The sequence below is a fragment of the Harpia harpyja genome, chromosome 22 (assembly GCF_026419915.1).
Source record: "Harpia harpyja isolate bHarHar1 chromosome 22, bHarHar1 primary haplotype, whole genome shotgun sequence".
Lineage (NCBI taxonomy): Eukaryota > Metazoa > Chordata > Aves > Accipitriformes > Accipitridae > Harpia > Harpia harpyja.
Window position 1 is genome coordinate 18,401,075 of NC_068961.1, and position 23,882 is coordinate 18,424,956.

The 23,882-nt window shown below is 36.8% G+C and overlaps 1 protein-coding gene across 1 annotated transcript in view; it reads left to right on the forward strand.

Annotated features, from left to right (window-relative positions):
• Window positions 1–23,882, forward strand: part of CCDC138 (coiled-coil domain containing 138) — a 40,759-nt gene that overhangs the window by 2,398 nt on the left and 14,479 nt on the right. Inside the window, exons 3-13 of the mRNA XM_052774039.1 lie at window positions 551–632; window positions 1,347–1,462; window positions 3,942–4,126; window positions 5,162–5,320; window positions 8,750–8,869; window positions 10,314–10,391; window positions 10,471–10,581; window positions 12,720–12,884; window positions 13,663–13,779; window positions 14,820–15,012; window positions 20,290–20,466. Of these exons, the coding sequence (XP_052629999.1) occupies window positions 551–632; window positions 1,347–1,462; window positions 3,942–4,126; window positions 5,162–5,320; window positions 8,750–8,869; window positions 10,314–10,391; window positions 10,471–10,581; window positions 12,720–12,884; window positions 13,663–13,779; window positions 14,820–15,012; window positions 20,290–20,466 (1,503 nt within the window). The remainder of the gene's footprint in view (window positions 1–550; window positions 633–1,346; window positions 1,463–3,941; window positions 4,127–5,161; window positions 5,321–8,749; window positions 8,870–10,313; window positions 10,392–10,470; window positions 10,582–12,719; window positions 12,885–13,662; window positions 13,780–14,819; window positions 15,013–20,289; window positions 20,467–23,882) is intronic.

Genomic DNA, 23,882 nt, shown 5'->3' on the forward strand with positions numbered 1-23,882 from the left:
CCTGGGAATGTTAATATTCACATAAAGAGCACAAAGGATGCTTTAAAACAATGGTTCCCAACCTGTTTGTGTTTAAGTCCTGCTTGAAGTAGTTGGTAGCAGTCCACCTCATAATGCATACATTTGGCTTTAATTTAAAGATGCATACATGTATTTAGAATGTCTTTGGGCTTCTCAAGATTACACACATTGCTGGTGCACATGGACAGCAGGGTAAAACAATGTATTTATCAGACTTTGGTTATAGAAAAATTAGTTTATGAAGGCAAGCTGTAAAACTTCAGAAAGACAAATCTGGTTTGAAAACTAAATAATTTGTCCTATAGTTTTAAGCTGTTATAATTCTTCATTCGTTTGTTAGACTGCATCAGTGGGTTTTTGGTTCTTAAACCTATATGATTACACGGCAAGCATTTGCAATAAGCGCTTGTCGATTTCTTAATGTCAGTTTCTCAAATGCAAAATAAAATTGTTACTATTATATATATTCCAGGTGACATGGACAGCTCACTGGAAAATACCACTATTTCTTTATCCAAATGTTCTTTAGAGTCAGAATTTGCTGAAAGTGGAAAAGAGAACAGCATCAAATCTTCTAGTGATTTCCTGCAAAGTTTTCAAGACTGGGATTGGTAAGAGGTGTTTTCTCTTCAGGTCTCCTTTATCATCTCTCATAATCCAGATAAACCATGAGTAAACAATACATTCAGATTGCACAGATCCAGAAGTTGTTTGAAGATTCTTGTTTTCTTGTTAAGTAAAGAACTATTTGTGGCCGATGTATGAAATAATGTGAATGCTGATTTTGATAAGGAGCATTGTCTCGCTCACTTTCTAATCTAATCTGTGTATGTTGGAATTGCTAATGGGATACAGAGATGTTATAAACTGAACTAGGTGATATAAACTGAACTAAGAGGAAAGCAAATAGCTCAGACTGATGAACAGCTTTAAGTGTATTTAGAGATAATTGCATTCCAAAAGCCACGAAATCTCTTTTCAGGGCTACTTTACACCAAATATGAAAAAATAATTTTAAAGGGGGGGGGGGTTGTATTTTTAACTTTCCTGGAATTTAGTGGTTGGTGGTGAGAGAAGAGTGTTGGTTTTAACCACTGCCTACGTGTGCTTACAGCATGAAAATTCTAGTTATTGTGACTTTTAAGTCAGCAACATTACTAATTGTTGTGGTTAAAACCTTGTAATAATGCCTTCCATCCAAATGATTTAACTGTGCTATTTGTTATCAGTCAAATATCAAAATCTTAGATTGAGCAATGTTTACATTTTTATACAGACTTCTCTCAATGCTCTATGTGTTTTATTGCATTTTTTTTTTTTTTTAGTTTTGGTGATGAGCAAGATTTTTTTTGTGATTCAAGTGGTCTAGAAATAGAAGAAGAGACCATTAATTGCTCTGAAACTGATGCAGTTCAAAATACAGCTATATATGGGGAAACAGGTAATAAATACTGAATTTTAAATATTCTTACAACTCTGTGAAGTACAACATGTAATTTAAAAAACTTTCTAGTAAATGTATTTCTATTCAGTTCAGAAATACAATAACCAGCTCAAATGTATTTTAATTTGGGGATTTAACCTTTCATGTAAGTACGAGTAACTCCTTTAGAATTAGTTTAGGAGGTCCAGACATACTTGATGCAATACTAGCATACATTTTAAAAAGAAAGATTAACCTTTTATGAAACTGGCTGCCAGGTAACTTTATAAAATAAATGAAGAAACAAGGTGAGTTTGGGGGGTTTTGTTTGTTTGTTTTGTTTTATTTTGTTTTAAGTAGCTAGCTGCATTAACAAATACTACAACTCTGTTAAGTCAGATGTCTTTAGTCAGTTTAAGGATGAAAAACTGGTAATGGGTGGAGGGAGACTATTATATGTTACTCAGTTAACTCAGGAAATTCTAACTAGAAGATTGTAGCAGGGACCAGCTGGCATTCATTCACTGCAAATGTTTGAAAATGCTGCTGCAATCGGAGGAGTTGTGAATCGGTGTAGCTCTGTCTCTTGTGGGGAGGTTTAGGTTTAGACGAACATTGATGTATTATTTTGAAGGTGTGGAGACAGATAGCCAGCTAACCAGCCCCAAAGGGGTTAAAAGGAATCTCAAAGCCAGGCAGAACAGATCAATGGAACTGTAATAGACTCTCACCCAGAGTTGTATTAAATGGGTGGGGAGAGACAGCTTTCTGAAAACACATTCTTTCTGAAAAGAAAAAAAAAAAAAAAGAATTTAATTGCACCAGGAAAAATGCATAGTTTACAGTATTTGGGATCAAAGGCAAAATAAACACAAAACTCTGATAAATATCACACACGTTTCTTTCAGATATGACTACATTTTTTCTGGTTTCTTTTCCCTTTTTTTCTGTTTCTGTTAGGATTTGTGTGGCACTGTACTAATTATGCTCTCCTTCCTCACCCCTGAAGCAGACACACTGTGGCAGAGCAACAGGTTTAGTTTATTGTCTAGCTCCAGCTGTGATGGGTGATCAACCACAGGGCTACCTAATGCATACCACCAATTAGCCCTGATTGCATCATTTGCTTATCTAGTAACCTTTTTGCTGTTTCTTGATGCTCCTTCTCATTGTTCTTTTCTCTTCTGTAGTTGTCTGCCAAATAAACAACCTATCCCTAATTACTTTTTCCTCATCAGTCTGAGTTTTGCTACATCTGTACCTGTTGTGGTTTAACTCCCGCAGGCAGCTCAGCCCCACGCACTGCTTGCTCAGTCTCCACCTCCCTCCCAGTAGGAAGGGAGAGAATCAGAAAGGTAAAAGTGAGGAAACTCGAGGGTTGAGGTAAAGACACTTTAATAGGTAAAGCAAAAGCTGCACGCACAAGCAAAGCAAAACAAGGAATTCATTCACCATTTCCCATGGGCAGGCAGGTGTTCAGCCATCTCCATCACAAGTAACGGTGACTTGGGAAGACAAACTCCATCACTCCAAAAGTCCTCCCTTCCTCCTTCTTCCCCCAGCTTTTATTGCTGAGCATGACATGATATGGTCTGGGATATCCCTCTGGTGAGTTGGGGTCAGCTGTCCCAGCTGTGTCCCCTCCCAAATTCTTGTGCACCCCCAGCCTGCTCGCTGGTGGGCTGAGAAACAGAAAAGGCCTTGACGCTGTGCGAGCACTGCTCAGCAATAACTAAAACATCCCTGTGTTGTCAACACCATTTTGGTCACAAATCCAAAATGTAGCCCCATATCAGCTACTATGAAGAAAATTAACACTATCCCAGCCAAAACCAGCACAGTACTCAAATTTGTATTTCTGATACTGTCGCCTAGGTAATCTTGGCCTGATGTGGCACCTAGGTGCAGTTGGCCTTGCAAGACATCGCTCACCAAAAGATCCCAGTGCTTCCCTTTAGTTATCTGTGAATTTTGGCCATTTGACTGTTTGTGAAATGCAGCCGTTCCTCACTGTGCTATCTGCAACTTTCATCAGCTTCTTACACTGTAATCTGTCATGTCTAGCAGTTTCTCATGTTGTGTCCAGTAGTTTCTTAAGTCTTGTTCTGTTAACTTAGATGTTGGGCCACAGTCTAGTCAGCAGTGAATCACTTGCCTGAAGCCCTTACAAAAGTAATAGAAGATTTTGGCTACATTATGATTCAGTCTGTGCATAGATTTCATACAGATATCTGTGGGATTTCTGTATTGAAGTGGAGGGCATAGTTTTACTTATAAAACTCCATTGATCCTTGATCAATTCAAACAAGTCATGGAACACAGCTTTGAGCAATCTCCATAATTCTTTAAGAGATTGCTGTCTCATTTTGGTACCTCTTGCTCTATACTTGTCACTCTAAATGCCTAAAATAAATTTTCACTGTTCTGGAGCAACAATCATGTCATCATTTATCTAGGACTAATTTTTTAACGTAAAATGGTTTTTTTCTTTCCATAGGCAGCAACTTACCATCCCATTTGGCTGCAAATATGCAAGAAAATAGAGACCAAAATATTACCGATGGTTTGGTAAGGAAAATTGTGAGTGGAACTGATGCTCAAGCATGCAATAGTCAAGGCTTAATACCACCTCACATCAGTCAAATTTATGATGAATTATTTGTTATACATCAGAAGCTCCAGGTAGGAACTGGAATCACCTTAAAAATTTTGTTGAGTAATGTTATGAAGATTCTCACTTTTGACAGGGAATTCGGAAATTACTTATATACTAAATCACTATTACTTATATACTAAAACTATTACTTATTACTATTACTTATACTAATGACAATGACTTATACACTAAATCTCTGTCATCATCTGCCTCTTCCCCTAAATTAATTCACTGATTCGGTAGTGGTGCTTTGACTTGCATAGTGGGTAGATCAGATAAAATTCAGCTTGAGGGAGTTTGAACACAGTGCTTCTACATCGAGAATGTCTTGTGATGCACTGTGGGCATGGAAGGAAACACCTGCAACCATTGCTTCTCCTGAGAGCATCTGAAGCTATTCTCCTGACTCTAGGCTTTCAAGAGTGCCTGCCTTCACAGCCTCCTGCAAAAACCTTCCATTCTGCCTTATCTCTACTTTTGCGCTGCTGGGAAATCCCAACAGTTCATCCCCTAGCAGGCCTAGGCCACTAGCAGAGAACCTCCCGTATGGTTTTATCCAGAAGCTCCCATGCTTCTGCTAGATTCCCTGCCAGGACTGTCTTTTGCACCATATGAGATAAAAATAATTTTGTATCTCTTTTTCCTCACCACTTTTTCAGGGATGCTTCCCACTAATTGAAAAAACAATATAGTAATCTAGTGTTCAGTGTAGACAGTCACATCAGACTCTGTTTTGTCTTACAGTTAATCCAAAACTTTTGGAAGCAAAAGCCTAAGTTTAATTCTCTAGGTTTATACTTGAACAACCGTATAGAGTTGAATTTTGTGTTTTGGGAGGCCAAGCCATCCTGACACACATCGGAGTCATTTGGGTTAACATGTGGGGAAGCTGAACATAGATGGCCATCAGGATACTTTTAATTAGTAAGCTATTGTGTAAGACTCTATAATTTTACAAAAAGTTTAGCGTATCTCTGGGAGAAAAAATTCAAATTCATTATAAATTGTGACAATTTCATGGGTTTTAAAGCCATTTCAACTTTTTTTTTTTCTTGATACAGAGAGAAAGTTCAGCACAGCAGGAGTATGCTCTGCAACTGCAGAAACGAGAGCATTTGCTAACAGAGCGAGAAGCATTGCTTTTTAGACATGAAGCAGCTTTGGCTAAAATAAGAGGTGTTGAGGAAGAAGTTCACACAAAATTTGGAATTATAAAAGAGGTGCAGTAACATATTTAATGATGTTTATTGCTCTACATGCCATTTAACTCATTTGTACTGATCTTCAGCCATCATATGTTTGCTGGATATAATGCTTATTTCTTTAAAGTGCTTGAAATGCCCAAATGAAAGGTTTACATAAAAAGTACCAAAAAATATTGTTAGGGTTTTTGTGTGGTGTCTGTTTCAGGGTGGTGCATTTAGTTGTCTGATGCGTAGGTACATTTTACTGTTACAATTTAGAAAAGAAGGTAACTTGTTTCTAAAATAGCAAAAACTGTATGACCAGTATTAGAGAAAAATTATGATCTGTAGTTGTATGTAACTTCAATGAGTATCTTTGCATTAGCTGTAGTTGAAGCAGACTTCCTTGGGAAGGCTTTAAGACACAATGAGATCTTAAGACATAACAGCTATTGCAGAGAGAGTATTAGCAAAAAAAAACACTCAAAAAGTTCAAAGGAAGAAAAGGTCAACCTAACTTTGGGGGTGTGGGAAGAAATGAAATTGTATGATTTTGCTATAAGAAGAGGTAGTAGTTAACAACACTGTTCTTGTGAGTGTTTGCTATTGAATTTAGGTCTTGTGGAAAGTTTTGGTTATTATCCAGAAGGCCACCAAGAGAAGTCCTTAAATATATATACATTGTGTCAAAACCATAAGCTGAGAAATTACACTTCTTTGAAGCGTGCAGATAAACCTTTCCCACAAGCTGTTGAGGGAGGATAGACTACATGTTAAAAAGGGGAAAAGGGCATCAGAGGAGCAGGACCTCACTTTTGAATGGGGAAGGAATAGGTTAAGGTCTTAATTTAGATGTTTCAAATCTTATGAGCTTATAAGAACGTTACACCAGTTAGAGAACTGGCTGATGAAAACCCAGGAAAAATTGGTGGTTTATCTGTGAAAATTTGTGGAGGTCAAATGGAGTATTAGAAGACTCAAAAATTGTGGTGCCTTTCTTTTCAAAAGGGAAAGTGTTGTACAGCCATCAACTTAATGTCAGTTCTCTAAATAAATAAATAAATAAATCCTGAAACAAGCTATGACCAAACCATGGGAGGCACAATGCAGAAAACAATGCAATAAATAACTGCTAGCGTATGTTAATCATAAATTGTCAGATCAGTCTCATTTCCACTACAGCAAGGTGGCAGGCATTGCTAATAGAGGAGTAGTAGTTATACATATGTCTGGACTTAAATAGAAATGGTTTATACATTTTTGCATGGCATTTTCATAATCATATTAGGAAAGTATAATATGTATGTAATGCAGCTGGTGTAAAGCTGTAGTGAGACAGTAGTTCATGGTAGAGTTGAAGGAATGCACATAGATTCTGGAATATCTTTTCAGTCCAGTATTATTTGCTATTTTCAATAAGAAGTTTGACAGTGAGAAAGAGCACATTTATTAAATTTGAAGAAAATAGCAAGTGAGGGGGAATTTCAAGCGTGCTGAAATAGAACATTAGGATTAAAATGGATCTTGACAAATTGAAGATGTGGCAGGTCTGAAAAAAACAGTATACTATTCAGAAGGTGTACGTGTACAGTGTTGCATTTGAATGGAAATATCAGCTACAGAAATAGAGGCTGATGAGTGGATGCATGCGTTAAACATACAGGATGAATTGAGGGCGAATGTGCCAATCTTCAGCTACATAAAAGGCTGCCACAAAGAGGAAGAAACTAGTATTTTTTTCATGTCTATGGTAGAAGAAGTAGTAGTAGTAAGGGAAAATTAGATTAAGTATTAGGAAAAACTAGATCTGACAAAAATAGTTAGGCATACGAACAGGTGGATTGGTAAGACTGCAGTGTTTCCAGTATTGGGGGACTTAAGAAGAGACTAGGCAAACATCTGGCAGGAGTGAAATGGTATAGCTGGTTATGCTATGGATGATACGACCTGATTTGATTATGGAAGTGGATGGCTTAGACATCCTGGCATCACTTACAACCCTATGGCTTAACAACTGAATTGGTTCTTCTTACTTTTTTCTCTACTGATTCTTCCTAGAGGAGCTATTTAACTTTATTTAAAGCTCTTAACTGTGTATATAGAAAACAAAAGTGAAACATTCCATGTGATGTGATAGGGTGCACTCAATTATATGTTGGCAGCGTCTGCCTATTTATTGGTATGAAAAGGGGATCTGTCATTTCATACAGATGAGAGGATGAGAGTAAACAGTTTCAAGTTGCGCCAGGGGAGGGATATTATGAAAAATTTCTTCACCGAAAGGGTGGTCAGGCATTGGAACAGGCTGCCCAGGGAAGTGGTGGAGTCACCATCCCTGGAGGTATTTAAAAGATGTGTAGATGTGGTGCTTAGGGACATGGTTTAGTGGTGGACTTGGCAGTGTTGGATTAACGGTTGGACTCGATGACCTTAAAGGGCTTTTCCAACCAAACTGATTCTGTGATTCTCTGTCTTCTTAGGCAAGTGTGGGTAGATGCTTTAGACAAGAACGTCCTGCCTGCAGCTGTTCTGATCCTATTGGCTGCAGAAGAGCAGCATTTGAAGAAAAGAGGAACTGTAGATGGTTTTCTTGTATAGCTGGAATGGAAGTTACTGAGCTTCCAAGCAGAAATATAGAGAAGGATGTCTTCAGGGCTTGCATCCTTTAAACTTCTACTGTGCTTTATTTTTGTCATTTGCACATGTAAGAAGAGAGAGTATGACTGGAAATGGAAAAGTAGAGAATGAGTGGGTGAATGAGTGAAGAGTAGTGAATTCATGGAAGGGGAGAAATGAGAGATAGTAAGTACATATAGCTGCAATATTTTCAGTAAAATAAAATTTTGCCATTTTATCAAATCTGAGGTACTTAAAGAGAGCACTGGTGTCCAGAGAAGACTAAATCTAAAATAAGATTCAGGGAAAAGAGAAGTGGATATGCAGGTTGTAGTTAACAATTCATATGCTTGTGCTGTAAACTGGAGCGCTAGTCTATGAGGCATAGGATTAGTTTCTTGTTCTGCATGATTCAGAGTGAGCTAAGCCAGAAAAACTAGTTGAAACCTCAAAAGTTGCTGCAAAACAGAATCACAATTTTTTGTAATTATATGGAAGAATAAGCTGTAAATAAAAGCTTTGTCATTGATTCTAGTTCACAAACACTACCCACATCTGACTTGTTTGGGAAATCTACATATTGATATAATCTGTTTTGGGTAGAATCTGGAAAGAATAAGAGCAATAGGCTGTGCACCTTCCTATCAGTTTCTTTATAGACTCTTAATATGCAGTGTGGATGTTGTTTTTCTTACTACTGGTTGAATGTGCAAATTTGGCCGTGCAGAATTACAAACTTGATCTTTGAAAGTTTGTCCTATTATTTTAACACTAAAATGGAATTTAGCTTAGAATTGTTTCTAAAATAGTCTCTTGTAAATCAAGTTTTTAAATTCGATATTTCTATAGCAACATGAGGCAGAAGTTAAACAGCTGACAGAAGCCTTGAGAGAAATAACTAAAGAAAATAGGAGGCTGAAGTCATCGTTTGACACCTTGAAGGAAATGAATGACTCTTTAAGAAAACAGGTAAAATTAGTTATTTCCTGTTATCAATAATTTTATAAGTTACAGTCAACAATTTTAAATATTTGAACAGCTTAAGTTTGCAAAATTGCTGATTTTTTGTTTCTGTAAGACAAGAATTGTATGAATGACTGAAAGTACTTTCCACACTTTTTTCTAGTACTTGAAACTTAGCCTTTCCAATCTTTTACAGTATAAAAAAAAGTTGGACTTACTCCTCTGACCCAATAGCAACAGCTAATTGTTAGGAAGGACAAATCCATGTCCTCTGAAGCAAATTGAGAGTGGATGGAGAGGAAGTCTTTTATAACATAATAGAATCCACCCTGTGCTGAATTGCTGCGCTGATTCTATTAAATAAAAAGTAGCATGTGTATTTCTAACTTCATGTTTGCTCAGTATTTTTTTATTTTTACAAATGTTAATTAAGGCGGTATTTTCTCAGTTCTTAAACTGGGACAGTGGTTCATAGTAATACAGAGAGTAAGAATTTTCATCTCACTTGACTGTTAAATCTGACCTAAAATGCTGACACTCAAAATGCTATCTAAACTATTTGACCATTTTTTATTCATTGAATTAATTACAGTTCTGATAGTCTGAGTACAATAAAAATCTACAGCAGAGCCTTATTCTTTCTCTTAGAGTAGGTCAGACCTAACTCCTAGAATGTTGATGGTTCTGGTGCAACCCATCTGTGTCTCTGTTTTTCCCTCACTATAAAAACTTTGCATTTCTGTGCGAACTGAGGGCTTCTGTGATAAACATGCTGTTCATGGTTGTATGCATAGAACATGTTTCTTATATTTAAATGGAGGTTGCAGTTTCCCTCATCTTCTCTCACAGAGCAAACTGCTTTTGTAGCATGCTCAGTAACTGTTCCATTCTGCAGAGAAGAAAACTTTCACCCTCCCCATTAACAAGGCTATTGGACCGTTCTTGAAATGTGCACTCCATTTTTATGTCACTTCTTCATGAAAAGTAATCAAATGTGTAGTGCCTTTATATCTAGATGGGCATGGTAGTGCTTATTCTTCCCCTGCAAACTGAAAGGTTGGGCTGCAGGTCAACAAAGAGCTACTGCTGTCTTATTTATCCTGGAAGAGGTTGCCCAGAGAGGTGGTGGGGTCTCCCACCTTGGAGATATTCCACAGCTGTCTGTTCATGGTCCTGGGCAGCTGGTTCTCAGTGGCCCTGCTTGAGCTGGGGGCTTGGACCAGATGACCTCCAGAGGTGCCTGCCAACCTCAACCAGTCTGTGATTACTGAAATTTGTTGAGGAGGTGGATGATGATTTTGTTTCTGTCACTTTACGTACTCAGAAGAAAAAACTTTAACTTAAACACTTTAGCTGCTCAGCAACCACATCAAATTATTTCAGTGTGATAATTAAGTCAAGAAGTGAGTTTTGAATTTACAGATACTTTAATATTTTCTGATTCTTTCAGTTAAGTGATGTAACTGAGCTGAACAAGAAGTTGGAAGGTCAAGCAAGAAAAGTACAAGCTCGTTTAGAGAATCTACAAGTAAGGTTTGTTCTTACAGGTACCTGCTTCCTTTATAGGTAACAAGTGAAATATAATTCATTGTTACATTTTGTTGTAGAGGAAGCATGAATTTTTAATGATACGGAAGTCTAAGGACATATGTCAAGTGGTGCAACAAAGTAAACCTGTCAAGCAGGAAAAAGTGATGGTAACATCAAAAATTGCTAAGGTAGGAATTGGGCAATATGAAAGAATCATTCGAGACAAATTAGGCAGTGGAACATTCTCTGTGTATCTGCTACAAATTACAATATGTAACTTCCAATTTTATTTTATGAGTGAATTAGTTACAGTAAGAAAAGATACAGGTTATATTGGGGGAAAACGAGCAGTTAACAAAAAATTAAGCTTCTTGCTAAAAATAAGTCTGTTGGATTTCATATTGTGTATGTATAATGTATATTTATATTTTTTTATTTACATGGTATATTTTCCTCTTCCTGTCATGTCATCTTTCATCTGTCAATTTAAATAATATCCTGCTTACACTGTAACTGGTTTCTTTCACTGTGTCAGAGCAAATGTTAAACTCATTCTGGTTACTGCTACAGTACAGCACTGTTCTTATGAATAACACCAGCTAAAAACTAGTCAGTCCAAAGTATCAGATAAAGAATTTTAATTTTCTGAGCCAAAAGTGATTGTACTACTGTTATTTTTTTGAGAAATAGTTTTTAATGAGGGAAAGAGAATAAATGCAGTGTTCATACACAGTTCCAAAATGATCACCTTGTTTTCCTTAAAATATCTTCTTACATCACTTAATGAAATGCTTTCTGTCTCCATGTTGTTCCATTTAGCAGCAAGTCCTCTGGTAGTACTCTACCAACATCTCCCAGCTGGTAATGATTTTCCCCAGCTAGAGGCTAAACTGTGAAATGGTCATACGTAGGTTTTAGTGTACTTTGGTTGCAAGTGAAATATAAACAGTATCAGTAGTTATAGTTCTGAGTGAAGAGGAAAATAGTTATCTGAAGGTAAATACAAGAAAACTTTTGAAATCTTTAGAAAACTGTTCATGCAGCCTGTCTTGAGGCCTTTGGATATCTTTTGTAGAGTGTTTCATTGCAGCGTAGTAAAGGGAGAGAATGACAATTTCATGAAGTCTTTGTTCTTTTTCTAACAATGCTAATTACCCAATTAAATTTTAACAACAGTGGATTGTATGAAATAAAGCAAAGGAGGTCTAGTGCATTGAAATAAGAACTTCCACATGCAAAGGACACACAAGATTTTCCTGTAATTCATTTGACCAGAATTATAAATTATAAAATGGAGTGGTTCCGTATATGAAAATCTTTTCCCAGGCCTTTTATAACCATTTGTCTAAGTAGAAAATAAATTATGTGCATATTTTTTCACACCCAGAAACCATCACAAATAGTACCTGATCTGTGGGGGGGGGGAGGGGGGGGGAGCGGGGTGAGAGAGAGAGATGATGCAGGGGTCTTTCTGGATCTCTGTAAGAAAGGCCTGACAACAAATGGCTTAATGAAATAGTTGTTTTAATAAGACAGAGTAAGAGGGGGAATATAGGTAGTGAGTAAATCTTATGTCCCTTCAGATGCTGGGAACCTTGTGTTTGTGCAGCATCAGGTGGAGCCCAAGTGGATTTTTCCCAGGGCACGCTGAGCAGGTCCTGTCCGTGGAGAGAAGCTCCTTTTTGGCCATTGGAGCTAGGGTACAATTTTCTTATAAAAAGACAACTCTATTCACGAAGGCCATTCGCAGGAGAACTTCTTGTCGCCCTTTTAGACAAAGGCAAGGCCAGGCAGGAGGCGTGATCTCTGGTACCAAGAGGGAGCTGCCCGCAGGCTCCTGTTACAGTGAGCTGGCTGAGTTATCCTGCGGCCAAGCACAGGATAAATTGTGTGGTTGATTGATCTGTGCAGCACAGCACAGGTTAACTGTGAGGTGGGTCTCTGACTCCTCCGTGTACAGTGGTCTCCCGCTCAGGATTGCCACCTTCCACCCCTTGATCCACATGGAGTTTACCTTTCCCGGAAATATTATAAGTTACAGGTGATATTAATAATATACAGGCTTCTCAAACCCTAGGTACAAGGCCCAACAAAGCACACATGGCCTGTTCAAGATCACTGTTTCCTTGAATATAACATTTTCCGCAGGCTCCCAATACAGTAACTTACCTCCCAGATTTTATCAGGCATATACTCATCATCCTTTAAATTATGCATAATATTTCAGAACTAATGTACTCTCATATATTTCAGTCTGTTACTATTTTGGCTTAGAAAAATCATTAACTTGAAAGCTGAAGTATCTGATGTTGTGGATGTATTACAGCTACCATTGAATTCACAAGTTTATGAGCTCTTAACTCTTCTTATGGATTGGATCTCAGACCAACACCTTAGCAAAATAAAAATACAAGAAGAAAGAGAGGACACTCATAAATTTATGGCTACCCAGACCTCAAAAAAATCCTGCACCCAGGAAAGGTGTATGAAGGTAAAGGGGGTTGGATTGTTTCCTTGTGTTAATATGTTTTCAGATTTATGGGGGTTTTTAAATGATTTTGAGACTATAACAGGTCAGCCTGTTTTATATGTGCTTTGGATACAGTAATTAAAACAAAATCACTGTTAATAAGTCAGTATTCATTCCAGCAGTGAGATATAATAGATAATTTATCATTTGTAAAGCATACAGATACTTTTTAAGGAAAAGTGTGGTGTTCAGTCTCAACTTGAGAGTTTCAGCATTCTATTTCAAGTCATTTCTGTCAGTTGATAATTTGTGTTGTGTTTTATGTGTAATACTGTACATAATTCCTTTTTTCTAAGGAGATGAACATGTCTAATTTGAAATATTTTTGTGCCTATATTAGATATTAAAGTTTCAATTTATGACTGATAAAAGGTGATACTATGCTATACTCATAACACTTTTAGTGTTTTCTTTCTGGGGATACCAAGGTTTGGAAATTGGAGAGGTGTTCAGAAAATCTTTTACTGTTCTTCTTCATTATAGAATATGTAGATTTATAGTAATTGGGATCAGATTTACTGAGATTGAGCTCACATGATCTATCTCCACTTTTGCATGTAAACCTGTAAAATGTAAAATCTGTTACCTGTACTGGATCTGGCCAGTCAGTATTTGCATATGTAATCTCTTAAACTCCAGGAGAAAGTTGGGAGTTTTGGTTGGTTGGTTTTCACTTGTGGTTAGCTTATACAGTAGTTTCATATACTGCATGTAATTTTACTTTTGCATATTTTTATAGCTTTTGCCTATAGCTACTGAGCAACTCCAGTGGATGCCATTTGTGAATCCTAAACTACACATGCCTGTGATTAAATTTATTTACTGGTCTATAAGACAGCTAGACACTGGTATTCAGGTAAAACAAGTAGTCCTCTTGCAGTATGTTTTTTTGAAAACTAAATTCACAGAAGATATTAATGAATTTTGTGTTTTAACTACATACGAAAAGTAGATGTTTTAGGTAGTATACATAAAAGAAACTCTGCTGTCTTTGCAAAGCATAAATTCATAGTGTTTACCACAGATAGATGGCAAATGAAAAAAAAAAATTCATTTTCAAGTTAATTTTAAACTTTGCATTGTGTATCTAAGCATAGTTTTTGTAAGTATGTGTGAACTCTGTTGTGGTGTCTAAGCATCTCAGAAATTATATTTTTATATATGTATTTACAAAACTTTTGCACTAGAAAAGGCAATATTTTTAGGTTCACTTTATGCATGAGATTTGTTGAAATTGATGGAAGTGCTATAAGAAAATATTTGGCAATATAATAAAGAAAAACACAGTAGTGGTACTGTATAGACTCAGTATAGCGCCTAGTGCTGTCAATAGTGCTTTTGCTAAAGCAAAAGATAGGAAACTTTGTAAATATGTTGAGTTTAAATTCAATAGAATAGTAAGCTGTTCTTTTTAGTGCTGATAAGAAACTATATTTTAAATGAGCGTATTGTGAAGTTTGATTCTGAAGTAATATTTCTGTATAGTCTATGATGAAAAGTCTAGTAGATCTCACCTGTACAGTGTTCTTAAGCTTCATGTTTAGACCTTGATTCTGTAAATGCTTTTACAGGATATAACTTCAGGCAACCTTACAAAGTAGAGTTGACTAAAGCTGAGCTTGTTCTGGAACCAGAGGAAACTTAAATAATGTCACAATATCAGGGGCCCTCACTAACTAGTCTCTTTGTGAAGTATGTCTTGATAAGGCATTGTGATAACGTTTAACTGCTTTTGGGACACAAAGTAGCATCTCCTATACAGATTATATTCCAATACATGGTCAAACCATTTGCTGTTTAATATTCAGTTGCTAGGGGAACATACATATCTATATAGTACACAGGATTTCAGTGTGTTTTAATGTTTACACTAACTGTGTGCATTGTTTGAAACAGCATGCAACAATGACATCAACAATGAGGAGACTTGGTGAAGATATTTTCAAAGGCATAGTAAGTAAGGGAAACCCACATAGGTCTTCTGAACAGTCTACAGAGAGTAAATCAAAATCGGCAGCTTTCTTTAAGAGTCCCTGTATGCCTTTGAGGTTTCTGTCAACTTTAATTGTGCTTAAAACAGTGACACAAGGTAAGTTCTGATTTTTTAATATTTATTTCTTTATTTCAGTCATATGCCTGGGAAAAAAAACATTTCAGTGATACTGTAGAGTCTATTATGCTTTATTAGCGAAAAGTGTTTTTACTTGAGTTTTAATAACTTGTGAAATAAAATACACTGGAAGCAAGTATGAATCCTGCTATTACTCATTTCATGTTGGAATTTATGTGTTCCTTTTAATATGATGACTTCTTGTCAGACAAGTCAACATTTCTGAAGAAGGGGAAAAGAGATGTTGGTAATTCTGTCAAACTATCACTACAGCAGTCATTGGATTGCCAAGATCTTTACTGCATAGAATGGCGCAGCTAGTTGCTCTTTATTGTGGTTTAACCCCAGCCAGCAACTAAGCACCACGCAGCTGCTCACTCACCCCCCATACAGTGGGATGGGGGAGAGGATTGGGCAAAAAAGTAAAACTTGTGGGTTGACATGAGAACAGTTTAATAGAACGAAAAGGAAGAAAATAATAATGATAATAATACAATTAAAAAATTACAAGAATAAAAGAATTGGAATATACAAAACAAGTGATGCACAATGCAATTGCTCACCACTTGCTGACCAATGCCCAGTTAGTTCCTGAGCAGCAATCCCCCCAGGCCAACTCCCCCCTGTTTATATACTGGGCACGATGTCACATGGTATGGAAAACTCCTTTGGCCAGTTCGGGTCCGCTGTCCTGGCTGTGTCCCCTCCCAACTTCTTGTGCCCCTCCAGCCTTCTTGCTGGCTGGGCAGGAGAAGCTGAACAATCCTTGACTTGGTCTAAACACTACTTAACAGCAACTGAAAACATCAGTGTGTTATCAACATTCTTCTCATACTGAACCCAAAGCATAGCACTATACCAGCTACTAGAAAGAAAATTATCTCTATCCCAGCCAAAACCGGGACACTCTTTGGAAACTGAATTAAGTAGCAGATTTTGCACAGTTCTAGTATTTCACTGTCCTGTTTAAGCTAGTAGGTTGTTTACCTATCCCTTGAAAGTCTGATCAGCTGCAGTGCCAAATGTTTCTTTTCTGACATAGTTACAACTTTACTGCATTTATCTTTATAGGTAAATCTGATGTTCATAGGTATTTCTGATGTATCTGTAGTCACATAAAGAAAGCCACTTGTGTAGTTGTCGTGGTTTAACCCTAGCTGGCAACTAAGCACCATGCAGCTGCTCGCTCACTCCTCCCTGCCCCTCCTTAGTGGGATGAGGAGGAGAATAGGAAAAAAAGAAAAGTAAAACTTGTGGGTTGGGATAAGAACAGTTTAATAATTGAAATAAAATATTATAATAATAATAGTAATGAAAAATAAGATAACAAAAAGAGAAAAATAAAACCCAAGAAAGAGAAGTGGTGCACAATGCAGTTGCTCACCACCTGGTGACCAATGCCCAGCCAGTCCCCAAGCAGCAATCAGCCCCTCCTGGCCAACTCCACCTAGTTTATATACTGAGCATGATGTCCTGTGGTATGGAATATCCCTTTGGCTAGTTTGTGTCAGCTGTCCTGGCTATGCCCCCTCACAGCTTCTTGTGCACCTCCTCACTGGCAGATCATGGGAAACTGAAAAATCCTTGACTTGGGATAAGCAACAACTAAAACATCAGTTATCAACGTTATTCTCATACTAAATCCAAACCACAGCACTGTACCAGCTACTAGGAAGAAAATTAACTCTATCCCAGCCAAAACCAGGACAGTAATGGATTATAATTGTTAGATTGAATTGTGATACAATATATGTCCTGAAATTGCTTTGTCCATTGGTCTAAGTTTAGTATACAGTTCATACTCCAGCCCTTACCTGTCTGCCGCTCCCCTCTTCTCCTACCAAGTCTGGCACTGCAAATGGCTATCCATAAAACATTATCAACATTGAAAAATGCTACTTTATGAAATTGTCAGTTCTTGATATGATTGTCCATTTGGATTTCACTGTTAAATAGATTCATTTACAAAGGCAACATGTTCTGTCTGTGTAAAAATGTTTTAGACTTCAAAGCCACCTGTCTAGCATGAAAAGTGGCCTCTTTAGCCAAAATCTTCAGAATTCCTATGTTGATGTAGTATAGTAATGTGCTTTGTTAACAAGGCAAAAGAAAAGAAGGTCATAACAGGAGATTACACAGTTGTGAAAATAGTGACTTCAGCTTCAGATCATGAGAGGTTACTCCACTTGTGCAGTTTTCAAGATGCTGTGGCAAATCTTCTCAGTAGAGCCTTCTTTGAAAACTGATATGATCTTAAAAGACTTAAAAGACATTTTCTTTAAAGTGATGACAAAAATGGACTGTTTCCTGTGAGCTCTGAGTGTTGAGCACACTATGAGAAGAGGCACAAACTCAGATTTTTAATGCTTTACTTCCTTATCCTTTTGACATAGAGATTGGTGTACACTTTTCTGTCAGAACCCAGAGAAGAAAAACCTTCATTCAATGTGATTTATAAAGATATTTAAAATTAACTTACAGATTAACTTTGGTCATTTAAACAAATTCTTACCTATTTCTAATTTATATATGACTTCTTTGAACACTTCAACAGTAGTATGTAATCTGAATTATGCTTGAAGGTTCTTAATTCGTAAATCTGCAGATTTGATGAGTAATCCAAAAGAATGTCTTATTTTGACTTCTATTATTAGCTTTCTCTTCTGACTTAATTGTTTTAATTCAATAATGGCTTCAATGATTGTTAGGAAGCAGTTTTGTTCACCTATGCAAAAAGACTCCATCAGCATAAAAGCAGCAGAGTTGATAGGTCCCCTCTGAATCCTAAATGCAATATAATTGCCACATATTATCAAGTTGAGCTTCTGACTATATAAAGACTTGATTTTGGGGGGTATTTATTTCTTGGGGGGGGGGGGAGAAAAAAATTCAAATATCCGCTTAAATAATATAGTCCAGGCAGCCTTCAATACCTGTTAGGGGATTATTGTATCTAAAACAGCTACATAATTTTCAGCTCACGCTTCTGCCTTTTGTTAACCAAAAAGAATCAGGGGCGTTGTGTAGGGGGGCATCAGAGAGTGAGTGACTCTTTCCTTTCACTGTGATTATTTTCTATTTCCGCTTTGTTCCTGGGATCCTCCCACTTTTCATACTAGCAGATATGTATAATAGTAGTGTAAAGTAGAATTCTCTACTTAAAACCTATATAATTTTGTGTTGGCTAAGAAATAGAGGAAACTGGGTCTTCCCTGCCTCATGGGAGAGGGAGAAGGTAAAAGTTTCAAAGTAGACACTACAAGTTAACAAGAATCAGATTGTGTCTGGACAGAGTGAGAAAAAACTGTGGAAAATATCTCTCTCGAGTAGAGTAACTGTTCTCTCAGCTGATTTGTTAACTGCTGCCTTCAGTTATGAAGCCTTTTCTCTCTTCAAGAGAAATAGGGAACAAGAGGTGTTGCAGATCCTTTTTATGGCAGTCAGGCAGAAAACACAAATTATATACCATTAGGAGCAGGTGCTACCTGCAGCAACTTGTGTACTGTGGTGCTGCATAACTGGGATTTTCTGCAAGAATAAGTTTTACAAGGATAGCATAAGAATGAACATATCTATAATCCTTTTTCAACTCTTTGTGATAACGACTTATTTTTCCCTTTTCAAAGACATTTTAAAAACACAGATCATTTTGATAGCAAGTAATAGTTCAGTGGGGTTACAACTGAGCAATGTAACCTAACTTCAGAGATCGTCCTGCTTTGGGCAGGAGGGTTCGACTAGATTCCGACCTAAATTATTCCATGATTCCATTTTTGCTATCTTTTGTTCTCAGAATGGTTTGTATTTTACAATGTCTTTACTAGTAAAAACGCATCCCTTCTGCTAGTAACACAGAGATGGAGACAGGTTACAGAGATGTTAATTTTCAAGGTAATCCTGAAAAACCATGCCAGAATGTCAGAATCAGATGCCTTCTTTGCCATCTGATTTTTTTCAGCCGTTGCATGAAATATGTTATGAATTTTGGGCCATTTCTTAAACAGCAGAGATCCACATCACAAAATTGCTGCAATCTCTGGTACCCTGATTGACACTAAACAGGGATGCCAAAGATTTTAAATCCATAGATAATGAACAATGTTCTTGTTCATGGAATTCATCATTCTGGATTAGATGGTTAAGGAGATTAGTATGTCTTTATGCTTAACTGACCTGTGCCGTATTTATATTGTATTTACAGTAAACACAGGATTTAAACATGGTGGAAGACCACCCTGACATCATAAATGAGCAAACACAGTATTTCAGCTGTTGGAGGGAACTATTTCAGTCAAGATATTTTGGTGAAGCGTGATAATTGAGACTTACATTTCTAGAAATGTTTGATAAAAATGATGCAAAAAGAGTTGCAATACAAAGAAATTATTGCAGAGACTTACTCTAAGCAGATGAGCGCTCTTGATTAGAATGAATCAGTTCAGTTTCTCATGGTTGCTTTTTACTGCTGGCTTCTATAACATGGAAAATATGATCTGTTGTTAACATATGTCAAATATCACTGTGTATGAATTTTTATCACTCCGACCACATGGCACTAATGACCTAGTGATAAAGTAGCACATTGGTTTGAACATATATCCCATTTCCTTCAAAATGTCAGTATCCAGCAGATGGCACCGCAGTTAAACTTTTGCTACAGGATAAATTGTTTCCTTGTACTTAATTTTCTGCACTTCAGATGATCAATGCTATTCCAAGATACTGAGAAAGATTTAACATCAAGAAATTAAGAAAATTAGATTGGTTCACTTAATCTACATTCTTCGTATAATTTAGTGCACTCCACAATGGATGAGTATATAAAATGTATGCACTGAAACTTAAACTACAGCTTTTTATAGAAAGGAATGGGAGTAGTTGCTCTCATGAAAGTAATTGCTCTTATTCAGACAAATCAACCCTTGGCTCCTTTAACATAGGTTTCCAAGATGTTGAAACCAACATTGTATCAAACTACGCAAGCTTGTAATTTCTTTCCTCTTAAGCAAAATATTAGAAGGGCTGTATATTTTTCTTCAAGGTATGAGTTATACTTAGTCTTTTTCTCCACTCACAACAAATTGTTAAGGAATAAAACCACAGGATGTCTTTAAATAAAAATAAAATTTAATATTTTAAGCCATTTAACTTTTAAGTATATATCTGCAACAGTAACTCTCAGGACAGGTGTTCACATATTGCTTAATGGAACTATAATTACAGAAGTTTTATTGCCTGTATTCTGATATCTTTCAGTGGATTACCTGGCTCAGGCATTTGATTCACTTCGCATAGACTTGAAGACGGATGAAGGGAAGTCCTTATTTTTGGAATACCAATGCGTGCCTGTCGTATTAAGTCACTTAAAAGTATCCAGTAGAGGTCTGCTTTCCAGTGCTCTTGATGGATTACTTCAGATGACCACAGAATCTGGTAAATTTGGGTTATTAAAAATATAAATATAAAATCATTATGAAAACAGGTGAGGCAAGCATAAGTACAATGTAAAAATAGCATGACTTTTCTGTGTAAATAATCTAATGTAGTATTAGCATTCATCTGTATCATGTAAATTCATTAGGGACATAAAACATATTTCTGAATTGTCTGGCTCCTTCTGAGTTGTCTTGTCTTTTCTTCTCCCTCTCAGCACCTATGCTTTATATTTTGTCCTGGTTGCTTGCTTACTTATTGATATGAATTTTTTTGTTGCTCTTTTGGGATGCCTTTTCAGTTTATTCCAGTGTTGTAGCTTGCCAATGTTTTTCTCTGAAGTCAAGCTGTGCCAGGGAAGCCATATCATGAAAACCTGCCAGCAGGTGGAGATAAGAAATAGGCTTTATTTAAATTCTTTTTCTAGTTTGAATGAACAGCTCATCCCCAATAATTTTCAGTTTCTAATAATTCGAAATGGCATTTCTAGAAGAGATGGTTATGTTTTGCTGAGTTTTAAGGTGCTGTGGCCCTATAAAAAGGTTAATAATCTCATTTGTCACAGTGCTTTTCCAAGTGATACAAGCGAAGAATCAGTTGATAACTGACTGGATGAACATGAAGGTAGTGAGGCATTCCAGTGCCATGTTGAATAAACCTTGTGACTGTTTTTTTTTAAAAAGATAAAAATCATTCGCTGCCTTTTAGAACAGAAAAGTTCAGGAAGGGGCTGCTGCTATTTTTGAAATGTGTATTGTTATTTTGGAGGTATTTTGTTACTATGCATTGTAGTGGTAAAAATTGAAATTGTGTTTGACTTGGGATGGAACAGCATTGAGTTAAAAGCCATTTTGTAGCGACATAAGTGGCGGAAATATTTAACTGAAGTTTTATTCTTCCTTGCAGAATCTTTTTCTAACCATGTAGTTAGTACAGTCTTACACTAAAGTATTCTTCCTAATAGTCATAACTATGATTGGTAAAGTGATTGGGAAAGAAATAGTTGTATGCACAAGAGTAACCTAAGCAAGATGGATGGTGTCTGCTATTACTTTGGGTAATGCCAATAATGGTACATGTTCTGCTACCTAGCAGTAGTCTTTCTGATACACTAGATGCCTGCAGTTTGAAGAATAATGGTGATATATTGTGAGACACTCACAGTTTGCCTTGTTGCTTCTCAGAGAAGATGTATATATGTGTGAAATCAGGGAAGGAGGAGTAACATTTAATTGAATTGACATAGAATTTATTTCTTGGCAACTGGATATAAAACCTTATGCAGAGCCTTTCTCTTTGGTAGAATGAAGTGCCAATACACAAGTTATAGGCATGTTCTGCTCTTTTCCAATACATAGTGTTTTGCAAGAAATTGTTAACAATGTGAAGTAGTATTTTTGATGGGACATCGTGTTGTCATTCCTTTGTAAGTTTCCTATTAAAACGTCATTAAAAGACAAACTAGAAGGCAGCAGTGAATATTCAGAGGGCTCTCTGTGTTAGATTAAAGCACGTATTTATGCTCAATTTAAAGCTGTATTGGTGTGCAGCCTTAAATATGAAGTCATAGGTAGCTGGCCATATACTAAAATATGGAATCATAGTACCCAAAAAGACAGCATCTGACCAACAGGAAGCAAAGTCTAGACTTTTTGTTTTTCCTGTAAGATATGCAATCCTAGGCATTCTTTCAACTTGCTGCAATAATTTTCTGACTCTATAGGAGTATTCCAATATTTTTTGTTCAAAAATACTACCTTTAGAGCTGAAGTGATTAGAAATTAAGTTGGAAAAAAAGCCAGTGGTTTATTTTTTTCTAGATATTCTTTTCTATAACATATTTTTTTAAGTTTTAATTTTTTTGTGAAATATTTTTACAGATTCAGATTTTAGTTGTCCAGGCTGAAAGATGTGAATCAGATGTGAAATAACTACTATGTTGCACTACTCCTCCCTGTAACTGCATGTACCTTTTGTTATAGGAAGCAATGAATGCTAATGGTTCTGTACAGTCCAGGCCTGTCTGAGGTCCTCATGTGGGTTCTCTTCCCTGTAAGAAATTATCTTCCTCATGTTCCAGAAATGAAATCTAGATTTCCCTCATATGTTAAGGAAAATTACTTAAGTTGCATATGAAGAAAGTACCTACTAGTCTAAGATGGATATTTCTGTTCATAGAAATTATAACGAGAGAGTCTGCAGTACTGCTTAAGCCCATTGACTGATTTGGTTTTGGTACGCTCATTTTCAGATTTTAGATCAGTATCATTGCTTTTGGCTTCATACTATATCTGGTACAACAGGTCCAGGATCCAAGTTTCCATTGCACGTTCATACAACATTGACAGTGCTGATAAGGCATTCGGTTACTGAAAACATGATGTCAAATGCAACAGTTGATGCATTGGTATCATCTGTTTTCTATCTATGTACAAGACCTTAATGGCAAATTAACATTAATAGTCTTACTGCAGCGCATCTTACTGGCACACAGCCTTTCATGCACTCCTTCTCCATTCCTGTTCAGGAGTTTCACATCAGGAATCTGGGAGAATCCTGACACCACCATTTCAGTGGGAGATGGTGGAGGACTGAAAGGTAATATCTTCTACTGTTCTGATTGTTGCCGCCTTCTGCTACATCTTTTTTTCGCAAGGAGGAGAATGATCAGCAGGCAGAGGTGGAGGAATAATTAATTCTAGAGTGATTTAGTTGTCTGAGAAAGCTTGCTAGATCATAAGGTGGTCCAGAGGATGGCTTCAGGGCATTTCAAAACCTGAAAAAAATGCATGAAGTTGAGATTCTTCAGTTCCTCCTGGAAACAGTGGCCAGAAAGCCAAATAGCGTGTTAAATGTTCTGTACTCTTTTTTGCCTGGTAGGCTGGGAATAATGTTTAACACAGAATTTTTTCGCAATAAAACTGCAGCATCATTTTTTGGCACTTCAGAGATGCCATGATTCTTTCTAGGGCTTTCTTTGCACTAGTCAGCATCTCATGGCTATTATTTGGGAAAGATTAAAGCAACAAGGATCACTTAAAATAAGTCTAGTTAAAAAAGAAGAAAAGAAAAAGGACAGTAAACCAGGATTTGTTTGGCAAGATCTCCTTTTCTGTCATTCTCTAAATGTGTGTTGACACTCACCATTTGCTTCTGTCAAGGTAAGGCTAACTTTAATAAAAAAAGACTCTCACAGAGCAGTGGGAAGAAGCAAAATCTATATGGTGAGAGGCAGCTGATAGGCAAAATCTCTGTGTATCATGCCACCTTGTATGCAATATGCCCGCACATGTTTTTGGATGTTTGGGCACATCCATGCCCTTAAGACTGTGGCTGATGAAGATAACTATCAGGGTTGGAGTTCAAACCATAAAAAATACTTTGTTTAAAGATCAGTACCCCTTCAGTTCAAAGGC